This window comes from Primulina tabacum, chromosome 18 (genome assembly GCF_025594145.1).
Source record: "Primulina tabacum isolate GXHZ01 chromosome 18, ASM2559414v2, whole genome shotgun sequence".
NCBI lineage: Eukaryota > Viridiplantae > Streptophyta > Magnoliopsida > Lamiales > Gesneriaceae > Primulina > Primulina tabacum.
Genome location: NC_134567.1, coordinates 1104749 through 1125666, shown reverse-complemented (window position 1 = coordinate 1125666; position 20918 = coordinate 1104749). Strand labels below are relative to the sequence as shown.

Genomic DNA, 20918 nt, shown 5'->3' with positions numbered 1-20918 from the left:
TCTTCTGACAATCGTACACCGCAACTTTTCTGAAATGCGGCGATCCCACTATTAGTTGCAGTTTGCTTTTGTACAGTTGTCGGTTGAACGTCTTTTTTCTTAATTGATTACGTGTACAGCTGAATGATCAGCTGATAGGATATAGCTGATATGCTCACAACTGATTGTAGCAACTGATCGAATAGTTGTCTGCGTAGTTCAGTCAGCTGGTTCAGTTGCATTCGATTATCTGCACATTAATCTTCAGTTATAGGCAACCGATAGTTTGCATATTCTAGATTGGTTACTATCAGTCTTCTTGATCAGTTAGCTCAATCTATTAAACGGTTAGTTTAACTTACGAAATTCAGTTTTCAACAGTTTTTTATTTTGGTTCACGAATGGTTTTGGATACGGTTTAAACCCATTTAAACTAACATTTAGTAAATTAATTATTAATTAATAACTTAATTTATACAAATTATGTAGTTTAGTTTACGCAAGTTAATATTGTGTACATATATAACAAATTTTTAAAGTTAATACTATTTTTCGCAAGTGGATCAAAAAATGATATTCCAGTTTCACGTGCGAGACTTCGATTAGCTTGAATAAAGTTCCAGAAAGTAGTTTACAGCAAGTAGCCAGAAATTTTTACAGGTATCAGCGTGTTCTTCTATGTTACAATACAATAGTAACAACTGTACAAGAGGATGATCCTCCCAACACCATCTCTCACAGCCAATTTCCCTACCCTTAGAAACATTTAGAGAATCAGCTTTATGATCATTTGGATGTTAAAAAAGGATGTGTCCAAACAAAAAATTCTTTACTACTAACGTCCTCAGTAAGCATCTAGATAACCAGGTTAGGATCTATATCGAAAAACAAATCATCCAGTGTGATATTGTCATCTTCGGATCGACCAGGCTGCAAGAAATCCAATTCGGTACTTGCCTTCCTTGTTCGAATCGGGGTCTGCTGCATTCCAACCTCAGGACCTGAAGCATTCGCAGGAGCAGAGTCTAAAGCCATGAGTAAATCCTCCGCATCAAACATTTTACGGAATGCAAGGGGATCAAGCTGATTTTCGTTGTTATAAACGAAATCATAAGGTTCTTTCTTTATTTCCCGCCATATATCTTCTTGATCAACTTCTTCCCCCACTGCTTCTATCTTAAAAACCTCCCTTGCGTAGCTCATTGGTGTGTCAGCCTCGTGTTGTTCAAGACGCTTATCATCGCCAATGTGAGACATTCCATCACTATCCTCAATCTTGGGCATGATCCCATTATGACCAACCTCGGAAATGCTAGAATAGGTGGTGTCGGTAGTGGATACAGTAGGCACAGAAGCTAAATCTTTAGCACCCAGTCTTGACGGGGCATAATTCGGGAAGTTGAGCCGCGCAACAGACCCATAAATGGCCTGTGCGGCAGCATCGTAAGCAATTGCAGCTTCAAACCCAGAGCTAAATGTGCCCAACCAGAGTCTACTTCTCCTGTGTGGTTCCCTTATCTCAGCCACCCATTTGCCCCACGTCCTCTGGCGAACGCCCCTGTAATTGAATCGAACATTTTCCGGACCTCCCTTTCCTTTCATGCAGCCTTTCTTGGATCCTTTGGCAGGAGCTTTCCGTTTTGGCTTCTCCACATTGTTACTCGTATCAAGTTTCACATTATACTCCTTCCACTTTGCGAGTGTTTCGGCCACATTTTTCGTTCCATCCTTTCGCCTTCTCGATTTTCTAGTTCTTAAATTGTTCAAAGGATGAGAAACCAAAATAGCGTCTTGATGCAACAGAGTCATCTCTAAATCTCTGCAAAAGCAAAGACAAAGGAATAAAAAATCGAACTTCTGGGCTTGAAATAAGTAATAAAATCAGCTAAAAAAAATCAAATCTCATTAACAACCAGAATTATTTAATCAGCAAGTAATCAAAGGGCTTGAAAAATAAAGTTACAAGTTAAATTAACTTCAGTAACCATGCAATCCTTACCAAACAAATTCCACACAAAATAGGCAGAAACTCTGAAACAATCTCCCCGAAAACCGAAAGCCCAAATCTCTCACGTAATCGAATTTGAGACGCCATTCAGAAAACAAGTATCCAGATCTAAACCAAGAGTCCACCGATTAACACGCTCATATCAACACAAATCAAGAAAAAAACAAAAAAGAACAAAAATACGCGCGAAAAAAAGAAAAACTCAAATCCCAGATCACATTAACATACTGTTTGCACCAAAAATTAAATTGAGCTCAATTAATTGTCTAAGCCCAAAAGTTTAAATTATTAGAGAAAAACAAGAGGTCCATTAGTGTATTTAAATAAGCAGATAACGTCCAAGCAAGAACGTGGGAGGTTGAGATCATGGCGTGAAAAGCGGGGAACGTGGATCATGGGAGAGTGGAGTGAAACGGCAAAGCGATGGGGAGAAAAGAGATCGGCAAACACTGACAGAAAACTTTACTACACACAACTCAACTCTACAGACAAATCTGCAAAAGCTCTCTGTTAAAATTCCAATATTCAAGCAATAGTTTTTTAGCGTTCCAGCATATTTCTAGCATTCTCTCGTTTTAGATTTCAACATCTTCATGTTTATATTTCAATGTTTTGTAAATTCCTACAGTTTATTGAAAATATAAACAATGTCAGAGATTTATTCCTCAAATTCCAATAGTTTTCTTCATTTTGGCGTTATAGTTGTTTCAGGAGATTAAAACCAACGATCAAATTTAGTATTCGCTTTCGCTTGTTTTTAGAAGTTAGATTTTATCATTTTCACATAAATCGGTGCAACTTCGCACCTGGCACGCCCGCAAATAATCAAATATTGTGCAAACATATTTTTGGCGCGCCCAGTGGGACCGCACTATGCCGTCAAGCAGAAAAGAAAACGTCAATCAAGGGGATGGGGAGTCTCAACCAAGCCAGGAAGAGGTTCACGCTCCATTGACAGAGCAGCCGGCCGCTGAAGAGCCGACCAGGGAGTTGGATTTGCATCCAAGTTCCAGAGGTGTATGCTCATATTTCGAAACCGTTTGGTTGAAGAATTGACTGCTATGAAGATTGAAGAAATATCACAAGCACTGTCCAAGGCTGTGTCTGATTGCTTGAAGACAGTATTGGGTAAACCGAACCAATCAACCAACAAAGAGCAGAGCATAAGCGAGAAAGAAGGGAACCAAGGGAGCAACCAAGTCCAGGGAAATAACCAGGTCCCTGCAGTTGACCAGGGAGTTGGAAACTCAAGGGCTGGAGATCCTCGCCGCCCAGTAGTTCACTCTCCTGAATCAGCCAGAAAGAAGGTATACACCACCTCACAAGATAGAAGAAACCTTAGGAGGAAGATCCCAGCCATATCCACGTGCTCATGGAGTGGGGAGCTCGAAACCACCAGTTACTCAAGTGTACAGCATGACAAATCCTCTGTACCAACCAGGAGCTTATGATGATATGTCTCACATGGATTATCAAGGAGTAGATGGGGGCTTCCCAGGAGGTAATGTTGGTTTAAATGCAGGGTTTCAAGCTCGGGGGGCCAATTACTACCATCACCAACTCCCCGCTCGGAACATGCACGGGATTGAACCAGAAATGGTGAGAGAGGCTGTTCAAGAGCTATATGGGCCGGCCTTGAAACAGATTGGCCGCCCAGAATTCCACAAACCCTACCCAGATTACATAGACGTGAATAACCCGACCCAAGGGGTTATAGAGTTCATGATTTCAGTTTATTCTCCAGGGAGGATGGCCAGTCCAGCATGGAACACATAGCCAGATTCACCATCCAGTGCAGGGAATTAGCCAACTTGGAGAACTTCAACAATCTAAAGTTGCGGCTATTCCCGAATTCCCTCACTGGGACTGCATTCGCTTGGTATGCTTCACTCCCCAGAAATTCAGTGATGAGTTGGCAAGAGATGGAAAGACAATTCCACATTCAATTCTATAGAACAGAGCCAGAAGTGTGCATTGCCGACTTATCCAGAGTCACTCAAAAGAAAGGAGAGTCTGTGGAATATTTCATAGACAGGTTCAAGAAGATAAACAATAGGTGCAAGGTATTCCTACCTGAGACCGAGTTCGTGAAGATGGCACAAAAGGGGCTGGATTTTGAATTAAGGAAGAAATTCCAAGGTATGGAGTTCAGAGATTTCTTTGAGCTAGCCGCCAAAGTGGCTGAATACGAAGAACTCTTGCAGGAAGAGTCATACAAGAAGAAAACTGCTATGAGGTCTTATTATCAGGAGGTGGAAGACGTAGCATTGGCAGAGATTCGATCAGCTGGTTCTTGCATAGTTCTCCTGCTAAAAAAGAAGCCAGCAGAACCTGAAAAGAAGAACAGCTCCCAACTCCCCAAAGACATGCAGTATACATTTGATGTGTCAAAGACAGAGGAAGTTTTTGATTTCTTGGTAAAAAAAAAATTCATCACTTTCCCACCTGATCACAGGGTGCCACCCACAGAAGAGCTGAAAGGACGAGAGTATTGTAAGTACCACAACTCCTACAATCATACTACTAACTCTTGTTGGGCGTTCAAGAACATTTTACAGGACAGAATTAACAAGGGAGTCGTGAAGTTTCCTAACAAACAGGAGTCTATGGCGGTGGATGATGATCCTTCCCCCCAATAGCTTTGGTCAATGTGAATATGACAGATTTGAGGGATCTTCTCAATGAGAAAAGAAGTCGATCATTTGCAGTGAAAGAGCGGATAGTCAAGAAATGCTGGATCCCAAATGGTCAATTGTATGAAGTTACTGGAAGGTATAATACCGATCGAATACGAGCGGTTCAGCAGCGTTTCCCTAGAAATGTTGGTGAATCCGCGGCCTATCGGCCGAGGAGCCAACATTTCCTTGAAAGACCAGTACCTGAGAATCAAAAGTTCAGAGGGGAGTCATCTCGTGAGCAGGTTCAGGGATACTCGGACAAGAGAAATGCATATGAAGTTGAGTCACGAGGGGCGGAAACCAGGAAAATATCAGCTGATCAAGGCACGAAGCGGCATGCATATTAAATATCAAAAGGTAAAATGCTTGAGAGCATGACAGCAAAGCCCATATACGTCCTTCCAGCTAGAGGGGAGTTCAGTGAGTCTTGGAGAGTGGCCCAACACAAAACGTTTCCTAGGCCACCGACTAGAACTCAAAAGAGACGACTGTTGAGAGAAAGAGCTATTGCGAGAAGAGAGGAGTCCGCTAAGTTGAAAGATGAACCCACAATTGATGTTCCAGTCTCCAGTGAGCCAGTAGGGAGTAAATCCAAGTTTGGAAGATCGGCTACTGAGGATAAGTTTGTGGAGGATGATGATGATTTTTTGAGCGAAGAAGATGATCAAGCATGAAAAACAATTAATTTTTGCGTTGGAGAATTTCACATCACCATGGACTGTGCCACAGGAGTAGTGATACTACCCGAGAGATTTAAAATGATGGAAGAAGAGAATGGGGAGTTGATGCCCCAAGAATCAGTGCAAAAGAAAGAGCATGCAAATAAACTCCCTGAAGGGAATTCAAGAGTGATTATCAAGGAAGATCACCCGAATAAGCCTAAACAAGTGATACTTGAAAAGCCTACACCGGCCATGACCAAGCACATAAGGCCGTTGTACATCAAAGCCCACTTGAATGAGAAGCCAGTGTCTAGGGTGTTGATTGACAATGGCTCAGCTGTAAATGTTTGTAATAGACAAGCCTAGTGTACGGTAAGGTTTAAGATTTCGTATGATTATCGACTATTTAGTTGAGTTTAAGTATAGTTTTGATGTTAAGAGTTGTGATTATGGGTTATAGTATTGTTGGTTATCATTGTTTTGTGGTGTTGTTGATATTAGTTGATGTGTAGTTGTATTGTAACAGCGTTTCGATTCGATATTTGTTGCGTAGAGTTGGTTGTGGGATGCAGAGGGGACAGCACCCGTGGTCATGTAGGTACCGCACCCGCGGTCATGTAGGTACCGCACCCGCGGTCTCATGGTTCAGAGTTTCGATTGTTTTTCCAGTAGCTGCACCGTACCCGCGGTCATTTGAGCACCGCACCCGCGGTATGGTCACCGCACCCGCGGTGTAAAGGTTACCGCACCCGCGGTCATCATGTTTGGATTTTTGGTTGGAATGCCGAAGGCATAGCGCACCCGCGGTGCATGTTGGAGCGCACCCGCGGTGCATGAACAGTAGAAGCGTGTTTTCGGATTTTAAGTGAGTTAAATGGATGAGTTGGCTTCATTTCCCTCATTTCCTTCCCCTCATTCTCGATTCTTCTCTCAAGGGAGACTAGGGTTTCCTCATTTCTCCATTTCCTTCCTTTGATTCTTGCATCTTGGTGGCTTTTTGTTGTGAGATCAAGGTTTACTTGGGTTCAAGGAAGCTAAGGTAAGCTTTTGGTATAGTTTATTCTTGGTTTTGGTGTTGGGAGAAATCATGGGTTTGGTGATTGTGTTGGTTTTATGGATTAATTGATATGTGTTTATGATTATTGAGATTTTGATGGTGCAATTTATGGTTTAATGTTGTAGGTTGTGTACCAAGAGATATATTCAAGGGTTTTATTGGTTGTAAGTGGAATTTCATTCCTTGTGCTCACATGATATTATATGTATTGTGTTCCAATGGTTTTAATGTGTTATTCCCTTCCATTTGATTCATATTATGTATTGATATACTTGATTGCATATTAGAGGCAATTGAATGTCTCAATTGTGAAAAAGGGAATACAAGAGAAAGAGAATGCAAAATGTTTGTTTAAATGCCAAAGAGAGAGTTTGAAATGATTTATGGATTGATGGATACATAGTTAGAGATTGCATGCAATTAGTTGATCAACGACCATAGGCTTATATCCCTCAGAGTTATCGATTTATATCGATGGGATATAGGTACAGAGACAGAGATACTCTATAGATATCAATCCAACAGAGAAAAGAGAAATACCATCGTTATTGTTATTCATTCTATGATATTCATGTTTCTAGAGTTGATGGTATTTAATGTTTTCAAAGCCATGTTTTCAGAGTATGCTATGTATCATTGCTATGTAAGAGTTCCACTTGCTGAGTTTTATACTCATTTCAGTTATTTCATGTGATGCAGATAAGAGCGATGGGCCGGGACTTTGATTGTGGGCCGGAGTCATATGCGTATGGAGATTGAAGGAAGTGGAAGATTATTTTGTTATACGTGGTCAAAATGATATTTTGTATTTTGATGCAACACTTTTTGGATCATGTATATACTTTTGGTGGTACATTTTGTAAATGTTTTTATGTCAAGAAATTTTTATCCTTCCTCCTTCAAGAAAATTTTAATTTCCGCTGCTATTTTATTAAAACGGGTCAGAGGTGTCACATTTAGTGGTATCAGAGCACCGTTCATTCGGACCAATGCATATGACTTTGTCTACTTTCAACAGTCCGGGTATGTCTTCTTCTACATCTATTCATTGTTATCTATTGATTTGTATTTTGTGAGCACATCGTAGGAAGTTATCTAAGAGAAAGGCTGCAGGAGGGTGAGGATAGTTCTTCCTCTAGAGTTGTCGATGAGTTCGGCAAGTTGTTGAAAGAGCAAGCCAAGGTCCATAGTGGGCAGATCCAACAGTTGCTCCGTTTACAAGGTACAGGCCAAGGTAGAGGTCAAGGGAGAGGTCAAGTGGCTCAAGCAGTTGGTACCGATGGGATCTTTACTGCTTTCAAGAGAATGGATCCGCCGGAATTCGCAGGAAGCACTGATCCGTTGATGGCCGTAGAATGGATCAAGGCACTTGAGGCTATTTTTGATCATCTCAACTATGCAGACAAAGACAGAATCAGTTGTGCAGTGTTCATGTTATTCAAGGCTGCACGCATTTGGTGGAATGCTACCAAGGTTAGTGTGGATGTTTCGACGTTGAAGTGGCAAGAGTTCACTGATCTTTTCTATGACAAGTACTTCCCAGACACACTTCGAGCTAGGAAGGTGACTGAGTTCTTGGAGCTTCGGCAGGGAGGTATGAATGTCGATGAGTACATTCTGAAGTTCGAGGAGGGCTGTCTGTTTGCCCCGTATATTGCTTCCAATGACAAAGATAAAGGTGCTCATTTCATGAGAGGCCTTCGAGCAGAGATCCGGAGGGACATCAACATGTCGAAAGCTGTGACATTCAAGGAGATTGTGTCTAAGGCCTTGTTGGCCGAGCAAGATGAGAAAGACATTGCAAGAGAGAGACAGGCAAGACAGCAGGCCATTGCTCAGAGAGGCCAGGGTTCGAACCAAAGAGGAAATGATCGTTTCAAAGGAAAAGGCAAGTTAGAGCCGAGTCCTAAACCACTGGCAGTTCCATTTGATCCTGAGAAGCCATTGTGTCCCAAGTGCAGTAGGCATCATCGAGGAGAGTGCAGATTTGGTACTCATACATGTTATCGATGTGGCACTGCAGGCCATATTGCCAAGGATTTTCCAAGAGGAGCGAGTAAAGAGAAGGTGCAGGGACGCATCTTCACCATGACAAAGGAAGGTATAAACCATGATTCTTCTGTGATCTCTAGCACTATTTTAATTTCAGGCAGAGTAGCTACGACATTGATTGATACATGTTCTACTCATTCTTTTATGTCTGAACTATTTTTGAGATCTTTGGGTATAGTTCCTTCTATTATTCCCCTCCAGTTTAATGTTGTATTGCCTTCAGGAGATGTGTTGTGCCCGACATCTATTGTGTATGCGTGCTCTGTTCAAAATTGATGAGCGAGTGGTTTTTGCCGACCTGATTGTTATCCCGATGGTTGCATTTGATATTATACTTGGCATGGATTGGCTATCAACCTATCGTGCAGTGATTGATTGCGTTGCTAAGACGGTGACATTTGCAGATGATGGCAATAGGGAAGGTATGCTCGCAAGTGCAGGTACTTCGCTGGTCCTTCCTTTTATTTCGTGTCTTGAGGCTGAGAAGTTGTTGTTTAGAGGTTGTGATGAGTTTTTGGCTCCAATTGTGGATGTGGATAGAATGGTTAAGTTGAATATTGATGATATTGTTGTGGTGAGAGAGTTTCCTGATGTTTTTGAGGATGATGTTCCGGGTTTACCGTCGGAAAGAGATGTGGAGTTGGTGATTGATCTAGTTCCGGGTACGGTTCCTATTTCTAAGGCTCCGTATAGAATGGCCCCTACAGAGATGAAAGAGTTGAAGATGCAGTTGCAGGATCTGTTGGATAAAGGTTTTATTCGACCGAGTTCTTCGCCTTGGGGAGCTCCGGTTCTTTTCGTCAAGAAGAAAGATGGGTCTTTGCGGCTTTGCATTGACTACAGAGAGATCAACAAAGTGACTATCAAGAATAAATATCCAGTTGCCATGGATAGATGACTTGTTTGATCAGCTGCAAGGGGCTACAGTGTTTTCGAAGATTGATATGCGATCTGGCTATTATCAGTTGAAGGTTAAGGGAGTCTGATATCCCTAAGACGGCGTTCTGGACCAGGTACGGTCATTATGAATTTCTTGTGATGTCGTTTGGTTTAACCAATGCTCCTTCAGTCTTCATGGACCTGATGAACCGAGTGTTCAAGCCATATTTGGATAGCTTTGTCATTGTTTTCACCAATGACATTTTGATTTATTCCAAGACCAGAGAGCTTCATTCAGAGCACCTCAGAGTTGTTCTTCAATTGTTGAGAGAGAAGAGGTTGTTTGCCAAATTGAAGAAATGTGATTTCTGGTTGGAGCAGATTTCTTTCTTAGGCCATGTTGTCTCGAAGGATGGTATAGCTGTTGATCCTGTGAAAATCGAGGCGATTCAGAAATGGCCTATTCCTACCACTGTATCAGAGGTACGCAGTTTTCTTGGTTTGGCGGGTTATTATCAGTCGTTTCATTTCAGATTTTTCCAAGATTGCCCTGCCGTTAACCAATCTGACGAGGAAGACTGTGAAGTTTAAGTGGTCCAATGATTGCCAAAGTGGATTCCAAGAGTTGAAAGATAAGTTGACGACAGCTCCAGTAGTTGCATTGCCCAGTGGTTCAGAGGACTTTGTTGTTTACACCGATGCGTCGAAGAAAGGTCTTGGTGCAGTGCTGATGCAACGTGAGAAATTTATAGCTTATGCTTCTCGCCAGTTGAAGGACTACGAGAAGAACTATCCTACGCACGATTTGGAGCTGGCAGCTATGGTTTTCGCCCTGAAAATCTGGAGACATTACTTATATGGCGAAAAGTGTGAAATTTTCACGGACCACAAGAGGTTGAAGTATTTGTTTTCTCAGAAAGAACTCAATATGCGACAGAGATGGTGGTTAGAGCTTGTCAAAGACTATGATGTGACTATTAGTTACCACCTAGGGAAAGCGAATGTTGTAGCAGATGCATTGAGCCGTAAGTCGAGTTCTTCTTTGAGTTCTTTGATTCAGAAGCCATTGTTGTTGGACTTGCAGCGAGAAGAGATAGCTTTGGTTGTTCCGGGGACCATTGCTCGCTTTTCAGCGTTGGTCATTCGGGCTACTTTGACGGACAGGATCCGTAGAGAGCAAGCCATTGATGTTCAGTTGACAGAGTTGAGAGCCAGAGCAGATGAGAGAGGTAATTCAGAGTTTGGATTGAATGGAGATGGATTGGTGACTTTCAGAGGCCGTATTTGTATTCTTGTTGGTGATGATATTCAACGAGACGTCTTGACAGAGGCACATACCACGCCATATTCGATACATCCAGGTGGTACCAAGATGTATCAAGATCTAAGTAGACTCTATTGGCGGCCAGGTATGAAGAAAGATATTGCCATGTTTATTTCTCAGTGCCTAACTTGTCAGCAGGTGAAGATCGAGCATCAGAGACATGCTGGGACATTGTTATCATTACCGATTCCACAATGGAAATGGGAGCATATTACGATGAATTTTGTGACTGGTCTTCCCAGAACGCAGAAAGGTTTTAACTCTATTTGGGTTATTGTTGATCGGTTGACCAAGTCAGCGCATTTTCTTCCGGTCAAGACGACGTTTTCTATGAACCAGTATGCCGAAGAGTACATAGCAGAGATTGTTAGACTTCATGGTGTTCCTGTGTCGATTGTGTCTGATCGTGACCCTAGATTTACATCAGAGTTTTGGAAGAGTTTGCACAGAGCTATGGGTTCACGGTTAGCATTCAGTACAGCATATCATCCCCAGAGTGACGGTCAATCAGAGAGAGTTATTCAGATTCTAGAGGATATGCTCAGAGCTTGTACTATTGATTATCCTGGTAGCTGGGATTCCAAATTGCCTTTGGTTGAGTTCACGTACAATAACAGTTACCAAGCGACGATTGGCATGGCACCGTATGAAGCACTTTATGGCAGAAAGTGTAGATCGCCCTTGTATTGGGACGAGATTGGTGAGAGGAAGATGTTGGGTCCAGAGTTGGTCCAACAGACAGCTGATGTTGTTGCTGTTATTCGAGAGAGGATGAAGACAGCACAGTCGAGACAGAAGAGCTATGCTGACGTACGTCGTAGATCGTTGCAGTTTGAGGTTGGCGACCATGTGTTTTTGAAGATTGCACCTCTTAAGGGTGTGATGCGGTTTGGCAAGAAGGGAAAGTTGAGTCCGAGATTTATTGGCCCATTTGAGATCTTGGATAGAGTTGGTGATCGAGCTTACAGGTTAGCCCTACCGCCAGATCTTGACAGAGTTCATAATGTTTTTCATGTTTCAATGCTCAGGAAGTATATTGCGAATCCTTCCCATGTTCTTCGCCACGAGCCATTGGATTTGACGCCAAATTTGACGTACCAAGAGATTCCGGTCCAGATTTTGGATCGCAAAGTTAGAGTATTGAGAAACAAAGAGATCGGCATTGTTAAAGTCCTTTGGAGGAATCATTTGATTGAAGAAGCCACGTGGGAACCAGAGGATGAGATGAAAGAGAAGTATCCTGAGTTGTTTGCGCAGTGACGTCAATTTCGAGGACGAAATTCCCTTAAGGAGGGAGATTGTAATAGCCAAGCCTGGTATACGGTAAGGTTTAAGATTTCGTATGATTATCGACTATTTAGTTGAGTTTAAGTATAGTTTTGATGTTAAGAGTTGTGATTATGGGTTATAGTATTGTTGGTTATCATTGTTTTGTGGTGTTGTTGATATTAGTTGATGTTTAGTTGTATTGTATCAGCGTTTCGATTCGATCTTTGTTGCGTAGAGTTGGTTGTGGGATGCAGAGGGGACCGCACCCGCGGTTTCATGGTTCAGAATTTCGATTGTTTTTCCAGTAGCTGCACTGCACCCGCGGTCATTTGAGCACCGCACCCGCGGTATGGTCACCGCACCCGCGGTGTAAAGGTTACCCCACCCGCGATCGTCATGTTTGGATTTTTGGTTGGAATGCCGAAGGCATAGCGCACCCGCGGTGCATGTTGGAGCGCACCCGCGGTGCATGAACAGTAGAAGCGTGTTTTCGGATTTTAAGTGAGTTAAATGGATGAGTTGGCTTCATTTCCCTCATTTTCTTCCCCTCATTCTCGATTCTTCTCTCAAGGGAGACTAGGGTTTCCTCATTTCTCCATTTCCTTCCTTTGATTCTTGCATCTTGGTGGCTTTTTGTTGTGAGATCAAGGTTTACTTGGGTTCAAGGAAGCTAAGGTAAGCTTTTGGTATAGTTTATTCTTGGTTTTGGTGTTGGGAGAAATCATGGGTTTGGTGATTGTGTTGGTTTTATAGATTAATTGATATGGGTTTATGATTATTGAGATGTTGATGGTGCAATTTATGGTTTAATGTTGTAGGTTGTGTACCAAGAGATATATTCAAGGGTTTTATTGGTTGTAAGTGGAATTTCATTCCTTGTGCTCACATGATAGTATATGTATTGTGTTCCAATGGTTTTAATGTGTTATTCCCTTCCATTTGATTCATATTATGTATTGATATACTTGATTGCATATTAGAGGCAATTGCATGTCTCAATTGTGAAAAAGAGAATACAAGAGAAAGAGTATGCAAAGTGTTTGTTTAAATGCCAAAGAGAGAGTTTGAAATGATTTATGGATTGATAGATACAAAGTTAGAGATTGCATGCAATTAGTTGATCAACGACCATAGGCTTATATCCCTCAGAGTTATCGATTTATATCGATGGGATATAGGTACAGAGACAGAGATACTATATAGATATCAATCCAACAGAGAAAAGAGAAATACCATCGTTATTGTTATTCATGCTATGATATTCATGTTTCTAGAGTTGATGGTATTTAATGTTTTCAAAGCCATGTTTTCAGAGTATGCTATGTATCATTGCTATGTAAGAGTTCCACTTGCTGAGTTTTATACTCATTTCAGTTATTTTATGTGATGCAGATAAGAGCGATGGGCCGGGACTTTGATTGTGGGCCGGAGTCATATGCGTATGGAGATTGAAGGAAAAGAAGATTATTTTGTTATACATGGTCAAAATGATATTTTTTATTTTGATGCAACACTTTTTGGATCATGTATATACTTTTGGTGGTACATTTTGTAAATGTTTTTATGTCAAGAAATTTTTATCCTTCCTCCTTCAAGAAAATTTTAATTTCCGCTGCTATTTTATTAAAACGGATCAGAGGTGTCACATTTAGTGGTAAATGTTTTTATGTCAAGAAATTTTTATCCTTCCTCCTTCAAGAAAATTTTAATTTCCGCTGCTATTTTATTAAAACGGGTCAGAGGTGTCACAATGTTCTTCCATTAAGAATGGTGAAAAGTTTGGGCAAAAATGAAGAAGACTTGATTCCTTCGGAAGTTTCAGTTGCTGCATTTACAGGGGAAACCACCAAGGCCATTGGGGTATTCCCCGCTGATGTTACTGTGGGGAGTACGTCATCTTTATGTGCATTTTTCGTGGTAAACTCCTCTGCCAACTTCCAAGCGTTGTTAGGCAGAGATTGGATCCATGCAAACCAGTGCATACCATCCTCAATGCACCAACTGTTATTATTTTGGAAAGGGGATGATGTGGAGGTTGTAGAAGCTGATGGACAGCCGTTTCAAACAAGTGCAAGTTTATTTGAGGCTAGATATTACAATGGGGATTTTGGGCCCATCAAAATTCGTATCAATAGCAAGAAAGAAAATCCACTGTACATGCAAACACCAACTCCAAGCTCGGTGTTGGAAAGAATCCTCAAACCTACTGTTATCGTGCCGTCTAGGCCGATAATTCAGCCACTGATTGAGGAGATTGATGATTGACTTGAACCAAAAAGAAAAGAAGGTAGCTGCAACCTTTATATGGAAGGCGCATGTGCAGCGAGTACTGGACAAATTAGGGGAAGAGAAAGCGTGTGACACCTATGGAACTGAGGTTGTCCAAGAAGAAGAATACGAAGAAGATGAACTCCAAGTTGATGAATTGTTGATGGCGCCATCTCAAATGGAAGATGGCCAACACAAAGTGCAAGACCCGTTGGAAGAGATCAACTTAGGAGAATTTGATGATTCTAAGCTGGTATATGTGAGCACATTGCTGGAAGAAGGAATTAAGCAAGATTTGATCAGCTTGTTAAGGGAGTGAGTAAAGAGAACAGAAAGGCTAATATCCAGCGGAGAGTTGGCCTTTGAGGCCACTTTGACATTAGCTTGAATAATGAATATTTGAGTCCATAGTAGCTTCCGGGCTACTTGAAAGGAAATCACATAGGTCACTGAGACATGGCTGGAAAGAGTTCCAGAGAACGGGGAGTTAAAGCTCACCAAACCAGACTACAACGCATAATGGAGAGATAGCATAGCAGAATGAGAACATTGTGCGAACTACAGAAGGGCGTGGAAGTTTGGTTTTGATATAAGAATAGGCTTACTGGCCACTTTTGTATATGTTTAATTCTTTATTTTGAGACTTCATGTGATGTAAGCCTTAGGGTCACTGATATAAATATCCTGTTGTTTATGGTCCAATAATGAGACTGATCAAATGAAGTGGGCCAATAGGCCACTTTCATCATTTTGGAGGTATCTTGTTTCATTAGGAAGTCGGGTGATGAAATTAAAGCAAGTAGAGAGGCTGATATCCAGCGGGGAGTCGGCCTTTGGGCCACATTGGCATACCTTTGTTGTTTTATTAGTTACATATTGTAAAATATGGAGAACGAAGTGGACTCTATAGCCACTTTCAGGGAACAAATTTTGTTTGAACGGTGATAATTAGAGTCTACAGTAGCTTTCGTACCAAAGAAATTAAGTATGTGGGGAGTCGGCCTTATGGCCACTTGTCCATACATTTGGTTGATGTTTTATTATTATTATGTTACGAGAAATCATTGATAAGGTCGACGGTACAGCCACTGCATAAATGGTTGCTTGCATGTGCAGTGACAGACCCGTGGCCATTAGGCCACTTAGAATAAGGCAAGAAAGAAACATACCGAGCGGGGAGTTGGGCTCACCGAACGGAACATCGAGTAATAATGAAGAACATAAGAGAACAAGGGCGTTATGCGGACTTCAAGAGGACCCAGAAGTGGACTTTGGTATAGAAATAGGCTATCCAGCCATTTTTGTACGATTTTTAGCTTCATGTTATAAGATTTTGTTTTAAGTAGGCCGCAGGGCCACTAATGTAAATAATTGTTGGTTATGATTCAAAAAACGAGAAAGATCAATTAAAGTTGGCCAGGAGGCCACTTTTATCATATTGAATTCATTTTGTTTCGATAAGAAATCAGGGGAGGAAATAAGCGCGAGCGGGGAGTTTTAAGCCAACCTATGGTTTTGATTGAAGCTATTGAGATGAGTTGGGTTAAGTGGATTAATAACAAATAGAAACTACTTCCCAACATCCAATACACAACATCACATACAAACCCACCTTCATTCCACATCCATCACACAACAACCACAACACAAAACTAGCAGTCAACAAATCAAAAGCGGAGTCACCGTATGCAAGAAAAGTAAGTAAACGTGTATGCGGGAAAGGGGTCCGACTGAAGTGCAAATACATATACGTGTATGTGAGGAAGGGGTCCGACTGAAGTGCAAATGCATATACGTGTATGAGGGAAAGGGGCCCGACTGGAGTGCAATGCATAATGCTAGGGACGAGGGAGTCGTCTTGAATGGATACAACATGTAAGAGCACATAAGAGCACATAAGAGTTGAGAAATACCTGTGTCAAGTAACCTCAAATGACACAAATGCTTAATTGTCAAATGCACCAGGGAGCTGAGGCCAACCCATGGCCAATCTCAATCCAGTGATACCTGTTATGAGCAGACATGCAATACAAGGAAATGCTAGTGGATTTCATTTGGGCAAATTCACAAACACCATTAAGGCTTGATGGTGATCAAATTAATGTATGAATTGACTTGGCTACTAAATGAGAAATCGACGACCCAGAGATGGCGAGGAAGGGATTAAGACCAGTGGCGGAGCCGACGAACGCAATGGGAAACGAGACAGAAATAGTGGCCGGAGCAGAAATGGCGCCCGGAGCGATGAATCCGGAAGGATTCGCTGGAAGGGGATCGTGAGCCATACGGAGTTGTGGGCGGAAATATAGTGCAATCGACAGCAAAGAACGGCTGGAAGGAGCTCGGGGATCGCCGTGGTAGAGGCGCCGGGCTGGCGAAGTGACGGGCTTCTGTGATGGGAGCAAGCAGATGAAGGCAGTGAGAGAAAGAAAAAGAGGAACAGGAACGATTCAAATGGGGGGAGGAAATTCAAAGGGCAATATAGAAAATTCAAGTCCAAGGGAGATGGGCTTAAGCACTAGTCCCATTAATTTAAGCCCAATTCACGGGAATGGTGCTGCGGGCCGCTACAAATAAATGGATTGAACCGGGCTTACATACAAGCATATTGGCCCAATGGGCCAATGCTTGCGGGGGGCATTTGTTTGCACCAAAAATTAAATTGAGCCCAATTAATTGTCTAAGCCCAAAAGTTTAAATTATTAGAGAAAAACAAGAGGCCCATTAGTGTATTTAAATAAGCAGATAACGTCCAAGCAAGAACGTGGGAGGTTGAGATCGTGGCGTGAAAAGCGGGGAACGTGGATCATGGGGGAGTGGAGTGAAACGGCACAGCGATGTGGAGAAAAGAGATCGGCAAACACTGATCAGAAAACTTTACTACACACAACTCAACTCTACAGACAAATCTGCAAAAGCTCTCTGCTAAAATTCCAATATTCAAGCAATAGTTTTTTAGCGTTCCAGCATATTTCTAGCATTCTCTCGTTTTAAATTTCAACATCTTCATGTTTATATTTCTATGTTTTGTCAGGGATTTATTCCTCAAATTCCAATAGTTTTCTTCATTTTGGCGTTATAGTTGTTTTAGGAGATTAGAACCAACGATCAAATTTAGTATTCGCTTTCTTGTTTTTAGAAGTTAGATTTTATCATTTTCACACAAATCGGTGCAACTTCGCACCTGGCATGCCCGCAAATAATCAAATATTGTGCAAACACATACCTTCCGACAGTCTCCGGCAACAAAAAAGAAGACAGAGCACCCGACCCGAAAAAATCTCCCATTTCCTCTGAGAAATCCTCAACCAATCTTCCCTCCTCAACACAATGTAAGATCAGCTTCTTCTCCTCGATTTTTCAAATCTTTTGCAAATTTTTTGCACTGTTGAATGGTATTTGGGTTGGTATAAAGTATTCGATTAAACATAATAGAAATCATCATGGGAGATAGCTGCTTGGCTTATAACCAATTAACCATATAGATATTTCCAGTCCAGGATTCGTGAAATTACTGAAACACCCTCGATCTTCTAATTTTATCCCTGATGTTCACTTGGCAAACGTGTGCAGAAGTTTGTACACGTGTTGGGTGAAGCTTCGAGAAACCCGTACTTTGTCTGTCCTACGATCGGTTTTAGCCTTAGGATCTTAGTATTTTACCCCCATCCCGACTTTTTTCATTATTATTATAGAAATTGTTTTTATTTTTTTTAAACTTTTTTCCAGAGACATTTTTTCAAATTATATTTCATGAGTTGAGTTTAACGTTGTTATATTTTATAAAAAATATAATTTTTTTATGAAATCATCTCATGATAAATTTTGTGAGACAAATTTTTTTGTTTGATCCGATCTATTAAAGTTTTTATTTATATGTTAAAAGTATAAATTTTGTAACGTTCCAATAATTTGAAGGTCCACGTAAACCACATGCATGCAAGTTATTAAATTTTTGTTGTATTTTATTAAATTGTTTTAATGCATTAAATGCATGTTTATTTCATTAATTAGTGTTTTAATTCATGATTTATTTAAAGTTTCATGCATTAAGGTTTTAAGCTGCATTTCGCGCTCGAACGAGTAACGGAGATCGGGATATTCAGGAAAAATATTTTTATTGAATAATTATTTTTTATTATATAATATGGGGTGTTTTTAAGTATGATTTTTGAAAATTTGGGCCTTGGTGGGTATTTATACCCTTCGGGATATATTTTTAACAGGTACATAAATTTTATCGAATCGGCAGAACTTTTTGAGTGCTCGGACAATATTTTCAAAAATGTGCCTAAACGAAATATTTAGCGGGAGTGTATTTTTGCTTTATGGGACTATTTTATTGCATAATGGGCCTAAAATAATTTTTTACCTCATTATTTTAATTAAGGGTCCATTATACATTAATTTTTATATTAAAATCTACCATCTAAACCCTAATCCTCCTACCCTAAACATGTTGGCCGACCCTCCCCAACCTCCCACAACCATTTTCAAAATTTCCAGAAGCCACTCTCCTTGGTTTTCCAAAGCATTGGAGAAAAATTCTTCCCCGCCTCTCCGGTGCACGTTCTACGCAAAGGTCTTAAGAAGTTTGGTATGCTTCGGGTCAATTTTAGAGGTCCAGGGGTAAAACGGTAATTTTTTGATTTCCAAAGGCAAAATGGTCATTTTGCACCCGGTGTGAGATTTTGGTCCTGACAGCGCCCTGAGCTCATTTTATCATGTTTTAAATGTTTATGCATTACGTTTATGATTTTTACGAAATTATGATAAATACGATGCATGCTTGGTTTTAAGGAAAAAGTAACGTGTATGTATGTTTTTATTAAGTGGTGAATATGATGATATTTTTTAAGGATGAGAATTGATTGTGACTGACGATGTATATATATATGATGACATGAGATATGATGAGTTGAGGCCAAGACTCAGTGGACGAGTCATGCCGTCGCTGATGTCCCCGCCGTCCGGTACCGTGGTTATACATAGATGAATCCATCGATAGAGCTGATATGAAAGTCACAACTAATGAACTGAATTCAATAAAAAAGAAAATGTATACGTATATGATGACATGATTTGACACGTTATGATTTTACACGACACGTTTGTGTTATGCTTTTAAGTTAATGAAAAATATGTTGAATATGATATTTTTCACTGTTGTATGCCATGTATATGTACTTGTTATTCATCATACAGGTGTGTTGAGTTTTTAGATTCACTAGGCGTGTGTGATGCAGGTGAGTTTGATGCTGAGGAGACTGGAGGTGCCGAACTCTGAGTAGGTAGCCCTAGTGTGGTGACACGACCCGAGGACCGCACGTTTTTCCGCATTTTGATTCATGAGTTTTGAGAGTAGTAAACATTTTCATATGTTAATAATAATGCGATTTTTACTTTTTTATGTTTACGCTTGATCTTGGATGATGTTGGTTATTTTAAACTGCATAATTTTTATTGTCAAAAATTTAAGATAATTTTTAAATGTTATATTATTTGTAGAGCGCATGCATGCTAAACATTTAAGCATTATTTTGAAAAGGTGAGCTTTTAAAATTGTGTATAATATATATATATATATATAAATATTTTCGCATTTTAAAACGAGTAGACATTTCAGTTTATTGGGCTAAGACAATGGTTTTCTTAAACTGCTAACTATCACCTTTTTTTAACGTCTAAGATAACGGTTCTTGGAAACTAGCTATTGTTTTATTTTTTAAAAACAACGATTTTTTGAAATTGTTGTATATGAAATATTTTCAAATGAAATATATAATGATTTTCAAAATATCAATTTTTTATAATTATTGTTAAACACAACGATTTTTTCAAAACAATAAATCGTTATCTACGAACGTTTTTTTATATCGAAAAACAATGGTTTTTTGTATACAGCAGTCTTACTTTATTTTTTTTTATTTTTTTATTTTTGTTCTTCGACAATTTTTGAAACAGTTTCCTTTTAACCCAAGTTATTGTTTTAAAGCCGTATTCTTCTTCTGTAAATCATTATTTCTCCCTGAAACCCTTTTTCCTTCCCCGACTTCTGTTTGTTCGTCTTCTTCACCCGACGCCAACACAGCCCATAAACAGGTCGTCCGGCCCCTCCTAAGCTATCTCCGGTGTTTTGAGTCAGATTGTAGCGACATTCCAAAGAATCGAGTTCGTTCTTGGCTCGAATCCATCGGCAACGTGGTATGGTGGTCCGCCTCATAGTAATTTTTACCATTGATTTCTTCTTCATTAGGTCTTTGAAAGCCGAATTCATAGACTTTCATAGAGTTTGGAAAGTTTTTGAGGTAAAAATCGTATGGGGTTTCGAAAATATGAATATTTATTTTCCAAAAATTTATCTTTGTTGTGTTCTTGGTTGTTTGTGCAAATATTTGCCGATTGTAGGTATATCTCGATTTTTTAGAATTTATTTTTCATTATTTCGAATATTCAGATTTATTAATTCGTGGAATTTCGATTTTAAAGATGTTAATTCGGTATTGAATTATTACAATGAATCTGGGATGTTAATTCGATTTAGTTTATATTAGTTAGAAGGACTGCTTGCTACACTGGGTTCTTCTCATATAAAAGAATATTATCCTGATGGTTCTTATCAAGGTCGATCCTAGTAATTTTTGGGTCCGACTCTATTTTTTTAAAAAATTCTCTCATCGTGTGTTCATATTTTTTTAGTTCCATAACAATTTTTTCGAATAAAATCAATATATTAAAATTA

The 20918-nt window shown here is 40.2% G+C and overlaps 1 protein-coding gene across 1 annotated transcript; it reads right to left on the bottom strand.

Annotated features, from left to right (window-relative positions):
* Window positions 1–582: 582 nt before the first annotated feature.
* LOC142533917 (dehydration-responsive element-binding protein 2C-like) lies at window positions 583–17594 on the bottom strand. The gene is made up of 2 exons (XM_075640851.1): window positions 17403–17594; window positions 583–1798 (listed from the first exon to the last, which is right to left on the bottom strand). The coding sequence occupies exons 1-2, from the start codon at window positions 17462–17464 to the stop codon at window positions 835–837; spliced, it is 1026 nt and encodes a 341-aa protein (XP_075496966.1). The 5' UTR covers window positions 17465–17594; the 3' UTR covers window positions 583–834.
* Between the last annotated feature and the right edge of the window lie 3324 nt (window positions 17595–20918).